Below are 16,099 nucleotides of genomic sequence, written 5' to 3' on the forward strand. Positions count from 1 at the left end.
AGCAGATGAGACAAGCTAGTAAAGGTGTTGTTGAGATCTACAACTTCAACATGCTTAAGCTGACTTAATGAATTAGGGAATGCTTTGTTGAGTTGGTTTTCCTTTAGGTCTAGAGTTATGCTCTAAGGAAAGTTATAGGAAAACAATGAACAATTTCCTGATTGAAAAACATAGAAAAATTTCTTGTTCACATCAGTGAGATTTTTGGTTACGAGGAGTTAAGTGGAAGAAATAGAGAATGGTTTTGGTGGGTTTGTGATGTAGTTGAATAAATTTGGATTTGGAGATGAGAGGATGAACACAACTATGATAGTGAAGAATTCTGGAAAAATTAGGGATTTTGGGGATTAATCTCTTTTAATTAATTAATTTATTATTTTATTGTAATTGTAGTGTCTAAGTGTCATCTGACACATCATGAAAATTGACTCAAAAAGAAGTGGATGACCAAAAGTACAAATAATTTAAAATAGGGGGATTGAAAAGTTGGTTTTTGAAATAGGGTGACCAAAACTTCAAAAAATTAAGGGTAAATAGTGTTTTACCCCCTGCAAAATAGGAGAATTTTGCATTATCCCACTGTAAAATAAAAAGTTGTGATTCCCCCCTCGTAATATTAAGATTCTTTGTTTTACCCCCTGAATTGACAACATGGATTTGAAATCTTAATTTTGCTGACATGGCAACCATACGTGGCTTTTTTTTTACACATGGCTTTTATTTACTGTTTTTATTTATTTAATTTTTATTTTGCCACATATTGAGCTATGTCATTTAAAAAAAATAAAAAATAAAAAACAAAAAAAGGGAAAAAACAAACCGCAAGAAACATCAACAATTTTCACCACTATCATGGGAAGAACAAACAACAACAACAAACTTCATCTTCAATCTTAAATTTCATCTCATCAATTCAATCTCAAACCCATAAATCCAAAACCATAAAAAACTCATAAGTTTTTCAAAACGTAAAATCTCACAGTTCATTCTCCACCACCAGCCACCACCATCGTCGTCGTCCATCTCTCTTTCCCACCAATTACATCTCTCTTCCTTGCAGCATCACTCTCAATTTTGTTGTTTGTTGATTTTTCAAAAAATTAAAATTAAATCAGAATTAATGATGTTTGGAGAACATGTGTTGTTGTTATTTTTCTTGAACTTGTAATTGCTAACCCAACCCATATCCTTCACCAAGATCAAAGGAATGAATACGTGAGAGGTAGAGACCAGGAAGGAGAGAGATGAAGGAGTTGATTATGTTAGGGTTGTTGTTGGTGGTGGTTATGGAGGAGGTGGAGGAAGAGTTTGAATTGGAGGAATTGTGGAGATGATGTTTTTTTTTTTTTCAATTTAGGGATTTGAGATGAAAGTTGCTTCCTGAGATTTGATATGAAGGTTGTTTTTTGGAAAAAAAATTTGTGGGATTTGAGATGAAGATTTTTTAATTTTTTATTTATTTTAAATAACAATGATTTGGAATAATTATAATAATAAAAATAAATAAAAATTCTAAGAAAATCCACATATGCATGCTACATCATAAAAAAAAGATTCCATGTCTAGTTGGCGAATTAGGGGGTAATTGAATGAATTTTATATTACAGGGGGTAATCACAAATTTTTTTTTTTTGCAGGGGGTAATGTAAAATTCGCCCATTTTGCAGGGGGGGGGGGGGGTAAAACCCTATTTACCCAAAAATTAAAAATAGGGGGATCAAAACTACATTTAAGCCTTATGTTTTTTATGAAAAATATTACTCCCTCTGTTTCAATAGCGAAGTTATTTATAAGCTAATAAAGATATTCTTTTTTATAGAAAATTCATCATTTCTTAAAATAATTGAAATAATTTGTGTAATGTTTGGACCGACATAGTTGGTTGTAAATGGTTTCGATTCTCTCCTACAACATTTCTTTAAATTTTTAAATTTCTTAAAATGAAATGAAATAATACACAAAAATAGAGAAAATGGCACAAAGCAGGATTTGAACTAGCTACCGCAAGGTGTGCACCACTACACCAACTAATATTACATGTTAAAACATCTCTAGACAAATACTTAACCCAACCTTTTAGTTGCGGGCTTCCAAAAAAAATCGAGACCCTGAGCTGTGGGCCTGCTTGCCTACCCTTAAAACCGGGCCTGCGCATAAGCAAATATGAGTCAAATATTATACGAGACCAAAAATCAGTGTTATAAATTAATTTTTTTTTCTTTTTTTGAAGGAAATAAATTAGCTTATTGTACTTAACAAAAAAGACAATAAATATAAAACATTACGTATTAAACTTGATATATATATATATATATATATATATATATATATATATATATATATATATATATAGGGGTTTTCTAACTTAGACCCTAGTTAGGTCTAAGTTAGCAAGGTGCACCTTTTGAGTTGGACAAAAATACCCATTTTTTTTTTTTTGAAACAATAGAGCAACTGGGGCATGTATGTAATTTGCATCATAAAATAGCGCGCCCCCCAAAATAGCGCGCCCCCCATGCAACAACAACAACTATTACATTTTTTAAATTTCTTCCAAATTTCGACCTCATTTTACGTGCGAATCGAACGCCGATTTCAAAAACTAATACCGGAAACCTTTGTAAAATTGAAAAACGATCAAAATCCATATAAGGAACGTCGAGTTTCGTTGAGTATTGAGGGAGATCGAACCGGGTCAAAAACCGGGTCGCGCGACCCGTTTCTGCATAAAACGGGTGGGGGGGACGATGAACAGTGCACGTCGCCCACGCCCACTCTCACCGGAGGCGCGTGGGGGTGCGTGCTGCCTCAGGGAGGCTCTATTTTTTTTTTAGTTTTTCATAATAAAATAGTAGATAATATTCTGGAAATTTTGGTATATTGTATGAAATTTTTGGAGACAGGAAACTATTTTTAGTTAATTAAATGATTAAAAAGGTAATTAAAAATATTATAATTCCATAAAAAATTTCCAAAATTTTATGTAAAGTACTATGAATTATTTAGAACCCTCTTGTGTACCTCACTCTCCATAGTTCAAGTCATGAAATTATTTTCACAAATTCCGCTGATTATTTAAAACCATTTAACAAATAATAATAATAATTTCATAGATTTGTACTCTGAAACCAATTGTTTTTTTATTTGTTTCTAATAAAATATTAGATAATATTCTGGAACTTTTGGTATATTTTATGAAATTTTTGGAGACCTGAAACTATTTTTCGTTAATTAAATGAGATAAAACGGTAATTAAAAACTATTGTTTGCTTCTGAAACCATTTAGCTGGTACTATGGTTTCAGAGAGTTGTACTTTGAAACCATTTTACTGGTAGAATGGTTTCATTGAGTTGATTCTTAGTTATTTGCTTATGAAACCATTTAGCCGGTAGAATGGTTTCAGAGAGTTATATTCTGAAACCATTTTGCTGGTATAATGGTTTCAGTGAGTTGATTGAGTGGTGCGTGTTAAATTACAACACACAAGTAACGTACTTAGTACGATACACATAATTTAAAATGCAATAGAACATATAAATAACGAGATTAAGGAAGTGAAAAATTATGTTTATATATTACTATGAAACCATTTAGCTGGAAGAATGGTTTCAGAGAGTTATACTGTGAAATCATTCTAGCAGTAAAATGGTTTCAGAAGCAAACAATTAAGAATCAACTCCCCTGAAACCATTCTATCAGTGAAATGGTTTCAAAGTACAACGCTCTGAAACCATTGTACCAGCTAAATGGTTTCAGAATGGTTTCAGAAGCAAACAATTAAGAAATTACTCACTGAAACCATTCTACCAGTAAAATGGTTTCAGAGAGTTATACTGTGAAACCATTCTACCAGCTAAATGGTTTCACAGTATTATATAAAGATAATTAAAGGTAGTGAAAAATTGAGTTTTTTTTTTGTGTCCAAATCAAACGAACCAAGTCTCTATTTGTAGACAAAAAAAAAATTATGAATTTTGGTATAAAAATAAAAAAATAAAAAATTAATTTACAACGAAATAATTGAGTTTAAAGTATTAAATGAAAAAAAAAAACACGCCAACCACCCAGCAGTTGACACGTGTCCTGCTTTTTTTAAAATAAAATTTTCTCTCTCCAGGCGCAGATCTAGTGTGGTGCACGCGCTGGCTTATCATGGAGCTGGATGATCTAGACTGTCTGATTGATCCGACAGCCATGATGAGATCATCTCTTGGCCGTCTGATGGAAATCAACGGTCTGTAACGGTGGTCCTGCGGTAGGCGCGCGACACTGGATCAGCGCCAATATTTTTTTTTTTTTTTTTTATAAAAAGAAAGGGTATTTTTGTCCAACTCAAAAGGTGCACCTTGCTAACTTAGACCCAACTGGGTCTAAGTTAGCAGCCCCCATATATATATATGGGGTTTTCTAACTTAGACCCTAGTTAGGTCTAAGTTAGCAAGGTGCACCTTTTCAATTGGACCAAAATACCCATTCTTTTAATTTTTGAAAGAATAGAGCAACAGGGGCATTTCTGTAATTTTGCATAAAAAAAAAAATAACAACACGCGCCCCACCTTCTTAAACAATTAATAGACGTGGATCCAGTGTCGCGCGCGTACGGAAGGACCATGGTTACAGACCGTTGATTTCCATCAGACAGCCAAAATGTGATCTCATTAAGACTGTCTGATCAATCAGACAGCCCAGATCATCCTGATCTATCAGATCATCCTGTCTGCGCCACACTAGATTATAAGCTGGAGAGAGAAAATTTTGCTTTTGAAAAAGGCAGCCACGTGTCAGCATATGAATGGGTCTGCGTGATTTTTTTCATTTTATACTTTAAACTCGATTATTTCATCGTAAATTAATTTTTTATTTTTTATTTTTTATACCAAAATTCATAATTTTTTTTTCTCTACAAATAGAGACTTGGTTCGTTTGATTTGGACACCGAAAAAAAAACGCAATTTTTCACTACTTTAAACTCGATTATTTCGTCGTAAATTAATTTTTTATTTTTTATTTTTTATACCAAAATTCATAATTTTTTTTTCCTACAAATAGAGACTTGGTTCGTTTGATTTGGACACCGAAATCCTTCTGAAACCATTTATATGGTAGAATGGTTTCAGAGAGTTGTAATCTGAAACCATTTTGCTGGTAGAATGGTTTCAGTAAGTTGATTATTAGTTATTTGCTTCTGAAACCATTTAGCTTGTAGAATGATTGCACATAGTTGTATTCTGAAACCATTTATCTGGTACAATGGTTTCAGAGAGTTGTAATCTGAAACCATTTTGCTGGTAGAATGGTTTCAGTAAGTTGATTATTAGTTATTTGCTTCTGAAACCATTTAGCTTGTAGAATGGTTGCACATAGTTGTATTCTGAAACCATTTTACTGGTAGAATGGTTTCAGTGAGTAATTTATTAATTGTGTTTGCTTCTGAAACCATTTATCTGGTAGAATGGTTTCAGAGAGTTGTAATCTGAAACCATTTTGCTGGTAGAATGGTTTCAGTAAGTTGATTATTAGTTATTTGATGAGATTAAGGTAGTGAAAAATTGGGTTTTTTTTTCTGTGTCCAAATCAAACGAACCAAGTCTCTATTTGTAGAGAAAAAAAAATTATGAATTTTGGTATAAAAAATAAAAAATAAAAAATTAATTTACGACGAAATAATCGAGTTTAAAGTAGTGAAAAATTGCGTTTTTTTTTCGGTGTCCAAATCAAACAAACCAAGTCTCTATTTGTAGAGAAAAAAAAATTATGAATTTTGGTATAAAAAATAAAAAATAAAAAATTAATTTACGACGAAATAATCGAGTTTAAAGTATAAAATGGAAAAAAATTAACGCAGCCAATCACATCATGACACGTGGCCTGCCTTTTTCAGAATTTTCTCTCTCCGCGTCATCCAGCAAGCACCACGCGCGTTTGTCGGCGCGTGTGATGCACGCGCGCTGATCTTGTCCACTAACACGCTGCCACGTGTCCTGGGGGGGGGGGGGGAAAGAAGTGGGGGCGCGTGTACTGTTGCGTAAAATTACAGAAATGCCCCTGTTGCTCTATTCTTCCAAAAAATTAAAAAATGGGTATTTTTGTCCAACTCAAAAGGTGCACCTTGCTAATTTAGACCCAACTGGGTCTAAGTTAGCAGCCCCCTATATATATATATATATATATATATATATATATGGGGGCTGCTAACTTAGACCCAGTTGGGTCTAAGTTAGCAAGGTGCACCTTTTCAGTTGGACCAAAATACCCATTCTTTTTAATTAATTAACCAAATTACCATCAATGGACGCGGATCCAGTGTCGCGCGCGTACCGCAGTACCATGGTTACAGGCTGTTGATTTCCATCAGACAACCAAGATCTGATCTCATCAAGACTGTCTGATCAATCAGACAGCCCAGATCATCCGAATCCATCAGATTCCAGCGCGTGCACCACACTGGATTACACCCTGGAGAGAGAAGAATCTACTTTTTAAAAGCAGGACACGTGTCGCTGTCTGATTGGCTGGGCGTGATTTTTTTCCATTTAATACTTTGAACTCAATTATTTCGTTGTAAATTAATTTTTTATTTATTTTTTTTATACCAAAATTCATAATTTTTTTTTCTCTACAAATAGAGACTTGGTTCGTTTGATTTGGACACAGAAAAAAAAACCCAATTTTTCACTACCTTAATCTCATTTTTCACTACCTTACATCAACTCACTGAAACCATTCTACCAGCAAAATGATTTCAGATTACAACTCTCTGAAACCATTGTACCAGATAAATGGTTTCAGAAGCAAACACAATTAATAAATTACTCACTGAAACCATTCTACTAGTAAAATGGTTTCAGAATACAACTATGTGCAACCATTCTACAAGCTAAATGGTTTCAGAAGCAAATAACTAATAATCAACTTACTGAAACCATTCTACTAGCAAAATGGTTTCAGATTACAACTCTCTGAAACCAATGTACCAGATAAATGGTTTCAGAAGCAAACACAATTAATAAATTACTCATTGAAACCATTCTACCAGTAAAATGGTTTCAGAATACAACTATGTGCAACCATTCTACCAGTAAAATGGTTTCAGAAGCAAACATTAGTTTTTAATTACCGTTTTATCTCATTTAATTAACTAAAAATAGTTTCAGGTCTCCAAAAATTTCATAAAATATACCAAAAGTTCCAGAATATTATCTACTATTTTCCTGGTATAATGGTTTCAGTGAGTTGGTTGAGTGGTGCGTGTTAAATTACAACACACAAGTAATGTATTTAGTTGACAAAAAATGAGATTAAGGTAGTGAAAAATTGCGTTTTTTTTTTTTCGGTGTCCAAATCAAACGAACCAAGTCTCTATTTGTAGACAAAAAAAAATTATGAATTTTGGTATAAAAATAAAAAAATAAAAAATTAATTTACAACGAAATAATTGAGTTCAAAGTATTAAATGAACAAAAATCACGCCCAGCCAACCATTGTGTGACACGTGTCCTACTTTTAAAAAGCAAATTTTTCTCTCCAGGTTGTAATCCAGTGTGGCGCAGGCGCTGGAATCTGATGGATCAGGATGATCTGGGCTGTCTGATTGATCAGACAGTCTTGATGAGATTAGATCTTGGCTGTATGATGGAAATCAACGGTCTGTAACCATGGTCCTTCGGTACGCGCGCGACACTGGATCTGTGTCTACTAATGGGTATTTTGGTTAATTAATTAAAAAGAATGGGTATTTTGGTCCAATTGAAAAGGTGCACCTTGCTAACTTAGACCTAACTAGGGTCTATGTTAGAAAACCCCTATATATATATATATATATATATATATATATATATGAGTCAGGATCCGTTGACACCAACTAGTTTGACATCAAATGTTACACCTCTCAATAACGTTTTAACCGATATAAATTTTATAAAATCCACCGTTGGATTGAAAGTTTACATCATATAGATCATTTGTGTAAAATTTCAAATAAATCCAAAATCATTTGATATGTTATTGAGATACATCAAAATTAACGGTTTTTGTATTTTTTTAAATGCCGTTAATCTTTATGTGTCTCAATAGCATATCAAATGATTTTGGATTTGTCTGAAATTTTACACAAATGATCTATATGATGTAAACTTTCAATCCAACGGTGGATTTTATAAAATTTATATCGGTTAAAACGTTATTGAGAGGTATAACATTTGGTGTCAAACTAGTTGGTGTCAACGGATCCTGACTCTATATATATATATATATATATATATATATATATATATATATATATATATATATATATATATATATATATATATATATATATAAAGAGTCCTGCTATTTGGTACGAAACAAAAGAATTGTACTATGGCCATTTGCTAAATAGTAGTGCTTGCAGTTAATATTTGTGAAATCATGGGAGTAATGGTTTGAAATGAACGGTGAATATTGATTTTTGCCTTTCTTGTTTTGGTTTTTTCCTATACATAAGCATAATTCATATATAATATAAAACAGCATTATACTAGGAAGCAGGAACAAAACAACATCGAATGAATCAACTCCGTTGTAGAACTAAAAGAAAACTGAATCGCGCAGGAAGGGATTAGATTTCTAATGAAACCTTCTCGTTTGTTTCCTTAATTAATCCTTTTTCATTTCTTCAAAACCTAAACCACAATGTTGTTTTCAACTTTGAGGCATTTTCGTTTCTCCAATTTTCCTCTTTTTCAACTTTCAAACCCTAAATTCATTCCTTGCTTCCATTCTTCATCAATGCTAATGCTATACTCTCAATTACATCACCAACAAGAAGACCAACATAATCATCTTGTTTCTTCATTCAATCAATTACTACATCAGAATCCAACTCCACCCATCTTCCATTTTGGTAAGATTTTAGGTTCTCTTGTTAAGTCCAATCATTACTACACTGTTGTTTCACTTCATCGTCAGATGGAACTAAATGGAATTGCTTCAAATTTAGTCACTTTCAACATCTTGATCAATTGTTTTTCTCAATTGGGTCTAAACTCTCTTTCCTTTTCTGTATTTGCCAACATTCTCAAAAAGGGTTATGACCCAGATGCCATAACTTTGACTACACTCATCAAGGGTCTTTGTCTCAAAGGTCAGATCCATAAAGCATTGAACTTTCATGACAACGTGGTAGCACAGGGATTTCAGTTGAACCAAGTTAGTTACGGGACCTTAATCAATGGGTTATGTAAAGTAGGAGAAACAAGTGCAGCCTTGCAGTTGCTGAGACGAGTTGATGGGAAACTGGTTCGACCTAATGTGGTAATGTACACTGCAATTATTGACAGTATGTGCAAAGATAAACTTGTTGATGATGCTTTTGATTTATATTCTGAAATGGTCGCTAAGACAATTTATCCCAATGTTGTCACTTATAGTACTTTAATTAGTGGCTTTTGCATTGTCGGTAAATTGAAAGAAGCAATTGGGCTTTTTAATAAAATGGTTTTGGAGAACATCACCCCGAATGCGTATACGTTTAATATATTGGTTGATGCATTTTGTAAGGAAGGAAAAGTGAAAGAAGCTAATAATGTGTTTGCTATGATGATCAGAAAAGGTGTTAAACCTGATGTTATTACCTATAGCTCGTTAATGGATGGATATTGCTTAGTTAAAGAAATGAACAAGGCCAACCGTACATTCAACACCATGGCACAATGTGGAGTGACTCCAAATGTTCAGAGCTATAATATTATGATTAATGGATTTTGTAAAGTTAAAATGGTGGATGAAGCCTTAAATCTCTTCAAAGAAATGCGTTGTAGAAACATTATTCCTAATGTGGTAACTTACAATTCCCTTATTGATGGTTTGGGCAAATCAGGGAGAATCTCTCATGCTTTGAAGCTTGTTGATGAGATGCATGATAGAGGTCAACCACCTAATATAGTTACCTACAATTCTATATTTGATGCTTTATGCAAAACCCATCATGTTGAAAAGGCGATTGCATTATTAACAAAAGTTAAGGACGAGGGCATTCAACCAAATATGAACACATATACTATTCTTATTCACGGATTGTGTAAAGTTGGAAGAGTAGAGGACGCGAGAAATGTTTTTGTAGATCTTTCAGTCAAAGGCTACAATCTAAGTGTTTATACATATACTGTTATGATCCAAGGGTTTTGCATCAAGGGCTTGTTTGATGAAGCGTTGGCCTTGCTATCAAAAATGAAAGACAATAGTTGCCTTCCAGACGCTGCAACTTATGAAATAATTATCCGTTCTCTGTTTAATAAAGGTGAACATGATATGGCAGAGAAACTTCTACGTGAAATTATCGCAAAAGGTCTATTGTAAGATTGAAACTAGGTAATATGTTTTGTCTACTGTACATTATTATTTTCAATTTATCTTTTAACAATATTGTTTCGTCATTTCATTTATGTAGTTACTTCACCTAATGGAAAAAGTGCTTGTGTTATTTCTTTTGGTTAAGTTTGTTTATACTTCCCAACTAATAGACATTCCAACTTGAGGAGAATTGGTAGGATATGAAACATAGTTTTTTTTCTGCATTATTATGCTGCAACATATGCTTAAGGGTCTGTTTGATTAGGGGGTTTTTGAAGGGAGTGCATAGAATATTTTTTAAATGAACTTATATGGACAAATTTGCTTTATTTTTTTTTTTAAAAATCCTAAATTATCCTTGTTGGAATACAATTAAAAGTTTAAATTTTCTCTCTTCAACCAAATATGTCTGTCTCTGTGTCCGTGTCGGTGTCCCCATCAACAGAAGCTGGAACAGGAACCTTGTCCTAGATATTTTCTCCTCTTTTGAAGCACAACAAATTCTCAATATTCCCTTATCTCGGAGGCTCCCGAATGATAAAAGAATATGGCACTGGGAAGGAGATGGCAATTTTTCAGTTAGATCAGCACATCACATGATTAATTAAAGAGGCCGAATCAGCAAGGACGCCTGAAACTTCTCCATCTAAAAAGTAAACTTTTTCTTATATTAAGGACCAGAGTAGTAAACTTGGTAGCAATATTATTTATTTATTTTTATAAAAAATATTGTTTATGATTTTATTTTTATATTCCTCTTTTTATGCGTATTTATCTTATTTTTTATCTTTAAAATTTTGTATTGACTAAACTTTCTGTAAATATTTTTTTAAGGCTTCTGTAATTTTTTTATTGTTTTTGTTTTGGTTTTGTTTTTTTGGTTTTTCACCACCAGTTGAATCTGGTTCGGGAGTCAATTCTGGCATCAAGTGGTTCCAGCCCCCTTCCGATCGCAGTTGCGGGGATCGAACCGCGGTCCTCCCTTCCAAGTTCAGCGCCAATCACTGGACCAACTAACGATTGGTTGTTTGTTTTGTAATTTTTATGATTCACATATAATTTTTTTTATTGTATTGATCTTATTATTATTTTTTTTATATTTTTTAGTGTATTCACCGTATAGTAGATCCCCATCGCTTCTTCAAAGTCGCTGATTCCATCACCAGTCCGTTTTCATCGCAAAGGATTGAGCCATCTTCCGTCGTGTTGCTGCTGCAGGTTGGCATCGGTGTTGGCCTTGATATAATTCCTGGTAAGGGTTTTCTCCATCTTGGCTGAGCAGTAGTTGATTGACAATGGTTGTTATTGGTAGTGTGGTTGCTGGTAGGAATAGCGTTCAAAGTCCAGAGCTTTTTCCAAACTAAATTTTGTTGTTGGTTACTTGAAGGACTAGCCTTTTCACTATATACTGCCCATCTTTAGAGTGCATCCACATAAGTTGGTCATCAATTGGCTCTTTTATTAAAGGAAGTTGTTTGAATTGTTCTCCTTCAAAAGCTAAGAATACTAACCAATCGTTAATTGGTTCAGCGGTGATTGGTGCTGAACTTGGTAGAGAGGACCACGATTCGATCCCCACAACTGCGATCGGAGGGGGCGAGAACCACTTGATGCAAGAACTGACCCCCTAACCAGATTAGGCGGTCCAGCGGGCCGGATAATAGTGGTGAAAACCAAAAACAAAAGAATACTTGGTCGATAAGATTGACATTCCACTCAGCCGAGGGTTGGAAAAGCATAAGGTCATTTACTGTAGTAATGTTGGAGTGGCTATTTTGAGGAGTCAAAATTTTGAAGCCATTTTGTCTAGGAAGCCAGTTGTCCTCCCAAGGATTTATAGTAGTCCCATTCCCAATCTTCCAGCATCCTCCCTTTTTAAGAATCCACAAAGCTTGTTGAATGCTCTTCCAGACATAACTAGGTTTGTATCCACTCTGTACTTGTAGAACATCAGTATTAGGAAAATATCTTGCTTTAAAAGGCTTTGTCCTAATAAAGAATTAGGATTTGTGTCAAGTCTCCATCCTTGCTTGGCCAACATGGCCTGGTTACAAAGATGCATATTCCTGAAGCCCAAACCTCCATCAAATTTTGCCTTAAAAAGATCCTTCCTTCTTTTTCAATGGATTTTGTGGTTACCATCCTTACTTCCCCACCAGAACTGACATATAGCCTTTTCAATTTGCTCACAAACCTTTTTAGGTAGTAAAAAGCAACTCAGTATATAAATACAATTTGAAACAAATGAACACGCACCAATATGGGACAATAATGCCAACGCTAACACTTTGTTGATGAATGAAATAATATAACTTTGTATATTAATATTCTAAAGAAAAATCCTTCATTCTTTATTTTGGCATTTCATTTGGGCCACTGTCAATAAAGAGCCCAAACTGACGCAGTATTTAGCAAACCTCAATAAAACGACGTCGTCACGTACTTTAGATTTGTCAATTTTTATTATGGATGAAAAAATCAATCTGTGATTGTAATATATGATTTGTTTTTAGCTTTTTGAACCAATTGTTTTTTCATGAATTTATAGATCTGTTGTTTTTTGTTTAAATCATGTAATTTAGTTTGAAAAGTTATGAGCTTTTAATGTTTTGGTTGCTTGATTTTGGATCTGTTAAGATAAGACTTTGATTGTAATTTATGTTGCTTATTTGATGAAAATGATGTTTTTATTGTTGTTTGATTTGATTGTGTTTGGTTGGTGATACTTTAAACAGTGACATGTTTTACTTATGAATTTTTTTGATCTGGTTTTACTTTTTTTTTATGGTGTAACATGAAGTCATGTTTATCTTATATGATGTTTTTCAAAATAAGATTGGATCTAGTTTATATCTATTTTTGAAAGTCGTATTTCATTACATGTTTTTGTTATTAGTTTTATTGATGAAATTGAGAGTAAAGACTTGTATAACAGTATTGTTTTAATCCGTCGAAACAAAACAACAGTATTGTTTTAATCAATGATTTGATTTGTATGTTTGATTAAATCTTTTCTTATATGACTAAGCTTGTTTTATATCATCTTTCCCAAATCAAGCGAACCCTAGACGGCTAGACCAATCCAGCAAGTTGCACCGCCCTTTCCTCTCCTCGCCAGAATCATCGCCCACCGTCGACGCGTTATCTGTTGTTTCTGAAAACCCTAAAGTGCATAAAAAACCAGAAATAATGTCGTACGATGACGTGGAGATTGAAGACATGGAGTGGAATGAGGAGTTGCAGTCATACACGTATCCATGTCCATGTGGGGACTTGTTCCAGATCACGAAGGGAGATCTCAAGCTTGGTGTGGAGATCGCTTGTTGCCCTAGTTGTTCTCTCTATATCACCGTCATCTACAACATGGAAGATTTTCTTGGCGATTCTGATCAACACAAGGGTATTCAGCCGTCCAAGCAACAACCTGTTACCGTTGCTTGAATTTCAGGTCTTTCACAATTTCTTATCAATATTTTCAATGATTTCCTCTTAGTTGCAGCGTTCATTGATTTAAATTTTGTATACATTGATTTTTAATTTGTTTTGATATGAATAGAGACAATCAGTAAAAAGTGCACTTTCATCTTTTTTTTTTGTTTTTTTTTGTTTTTTTTATTTCTTATTTTTATATTTACCGCGTTATTGGTACTAACTTTGTGTCTAATCTCTGCGAGGGAACTTGTGGGCACACAAGGTGGGTTCTTCCCTCCAACTGAGTTTTCTCCATACGCAAGAGTCAGGGATCCACTCGTCACCATTTGCTCAAGTGGCTCAAGACCCTTACCTCTGACCAATTCATTGTTGGGGGCTTCCTATCAGTGTAATTAGTTAAGGAGAGAATAATAAACCTGAGAGGTAATGCAATTTGTAACCTCCCAACTTAGGTAAATCCTCTGTATGGCCCAAGTCTAATCTAATGAGAAGATGAGCTTTCTTTTCCTCATCATTTATCTGCTATGTAACCTTTAATTTGAGGACTATCCTCCTCCAACCAATGACCGCCCTTTCTTTTGGCCAAGATTTGAGGATCAAACTGTAGAGGGCTCACTACTAAAAGTCAACCCACATTTTAGCACACAAGTCAAATTAGGAGGATCTAACTTTAGACAATCAAGGAGTAACACATGTAATCGGAACATTATTACTATTTTGAGATCCAATTGATGAAATTCTCTCTTGTTTCCCGACATCCCGTTCTCTATTGGGCATATATGGGACCCCAAAATTCTAAGGAGGTTAAAGAGGAAATTTTGAATCAGAAAAGAAGCAAGGAATAAAGGTGTAGACAAATTCCTGAACTAGGCAGTAGGCACAATGGTCATTTAGTAACCTTAACTAGACAGAAGAATTATAGAATTTTAAATTTATTACATATATTTTGTTAGAAGGGTCTGATATACCTTTTGAACAAGAAGGTTGTTTTTATTTTGTTAGAAATTGGTTCTTCCATCATATAGGTTCTTCTAGGCCAAATTCAATTTACTTGATCACATTAATATCAAACTCTCTTTGTTTTTATGTGCATAAAACTTCATTTGCAGCCATCTTGCTCTATTTGTTAACAATGATAGAGCAATCAATAGCAGTGATGATATTTGATGAGAGGTATGCATTTAGCCAATGCCTTTTTCTAAATATGACGTGTATTGCACCAAACTCAATAAAAATTAGCTTTTGTTAATATCTCTCTTATAATATAAGCTGAGGAATGCTATCTTCACAGTCTCTGTCACACTCTCTTAGACACACTCTTTCTTATTGGGCCATGTCACCTATCTTTTATAATCAATTACTGGTTTACCTATTGTTCTGGACTGGGCCAAGAGCTGGCCCAATTGTCCCCCTGCCCGGAATTTGGGGCACAACCCAATAAGGGGGAACTTCCCCAACATGTCAGCCTATGACGTGTCCTCCATGACGTAACGGCTACGCAACACGATAAACACGTGCTCATCCATCCAACCACGACTCAGCCAAGGAGCTTATCCATTATCCACCAATAGCGGAACAACTCCAACCAAAATAGGGGCGAATAACCGCCTCCCCTACGATACAGGGACTATCTTGGCAGTTGAGTCTATTGGGCCGGTTCGTTCCAGCCCATTAGACCAACCTTTGGCCCAGCACCTGGGGCAACTATATAAGCTCTCCTGTACAGGAGAGCCATGTATTCTATTCTTTACTCTCTCTCTCTTCACTCTCTAGTATCTCTCGTATTCTCTTGCTGACTTAAGTATCAGAGTGCCTGCAGGTACAACCCCCTCCGGTGGACGAATTGCTCAACGGATTGGCCATCACCTACTCTGATCAACAAGTTAGATCACCTATTAAACAAGTTTTATTTTATTTTTCTATTTTATTTTACTGTTATTATTCCTCACCGGTCACCACAACCATCTTTCACGATGAACAAAAGGTCAAAGAACCCATTACAATATTTTCTTCTGCGTTGTTGTTTTGTTCAGAACGACGGTGTGAATTCTTATTTTATTATTATTAATAATAATAATAATAATATAATAATAATAATAATAATAATAATTGCAAAGGAAGCAGTGTGTTTTGGAAAATGGAAGAACCGGTTTGCCCATTTCAGTATTTTGAAATAAAGGTGACGGGCCCAATAACTAAGAGTGTGTTAGAAAGTTTGTTCATAGCATTAATATAAGCTTATTCCATTTAGCTAACCCTAAACTTAATTTATTCCCTCTCATTTTCCTTTCCATTTTAACCCTAATTTAAATCAAATAAAATGTTAAAACATACCTC

General features: G+C 34.2%; 2 protein-coding genes across 5 annotated transcripts in view; both read left to right on the forward strand.

Annotated features, from left to right (window-relative positions):
• LOC123907040 (pentatricopeptide repeat-containing protein At1g12300, mitochondrial-like) overlaps nt 1-15,011 on the forward strand; it is a 55,955-nt gene extending 40,944 nt beyond the window's left edge. Inside the window, exon 4 of the transcript XR_006809097.1 lies at nt 14,485-15,011. The gene's annotated coding sequence lies outside the window, so the exon portion shown is untranslated. The remainder of the gene's footprint in view (nt 1-14,484) is intronic.
• On the forward strand, nt 8,503-15,767 carry LOC123907039 (pentatricopeptide repeat-containing protein At1g12300, mitochondrial-like). 4 transcript variants are annotated; one of them, XR_006809096.1, is made up of 3 exons: nt 8,503-10,348; nt 11,438-11,582; nt 13,389-15,011. XR_006809096.1 is itself a non-coding variant. In XM_045957106.1 (2 exons), exon 1 carries the CDS (start codon nt 8,672-8,674, stop codon nt 10,334-10,336), a length of 1,665 nt encoding a protein of 554 aa, XP_045813062.1. In that variant the 5' UTR covers nt 8,517-8,671; the 3' UTR covers nt 10,337-10,348; nt 11,438-12,856. The 4 variants fall into 4 exon arrangements, 1 of the variants encoding a protein (XP_045813062.1); XR_006809095.1 differs by lacking the exon at nt 13,389-15,011 and adding an exon at nt 15,571-15,767 and having other exon boundaries at nt 8,517-10,348; XR_006809094.1 differs by having other exon boundaries at nt 8,517-10,983.
• The last annotated feature ends 332 nt before the right edge of the window (nt 15,768-16,099 follow it).

This window comes from Trifolium pratense, linkage group LG2 (assembly GCF_020283565.1).
Source record: "Trifolium pratense cultivar HEN17-A07 linkage group LG2, ARS_RC_1.1, whole genome shotgun sequence".
NCBI lineage: Eukaryota > Viridiplantae > Streptophyta > Magnoliopsida > Fabales > Fabaceae > Trifolium > Trifolium pratense.

Bases quoted from the DNA above. Each gene is read 5' to 3' on its own strand.
- LOC123907039 (XM_045957106.1), top strand. From the start codon at position 8,672: ATGTTGTTTTCAACTTTGAGGCATTTTCGTTTCTCCAATTTTCCTCTT.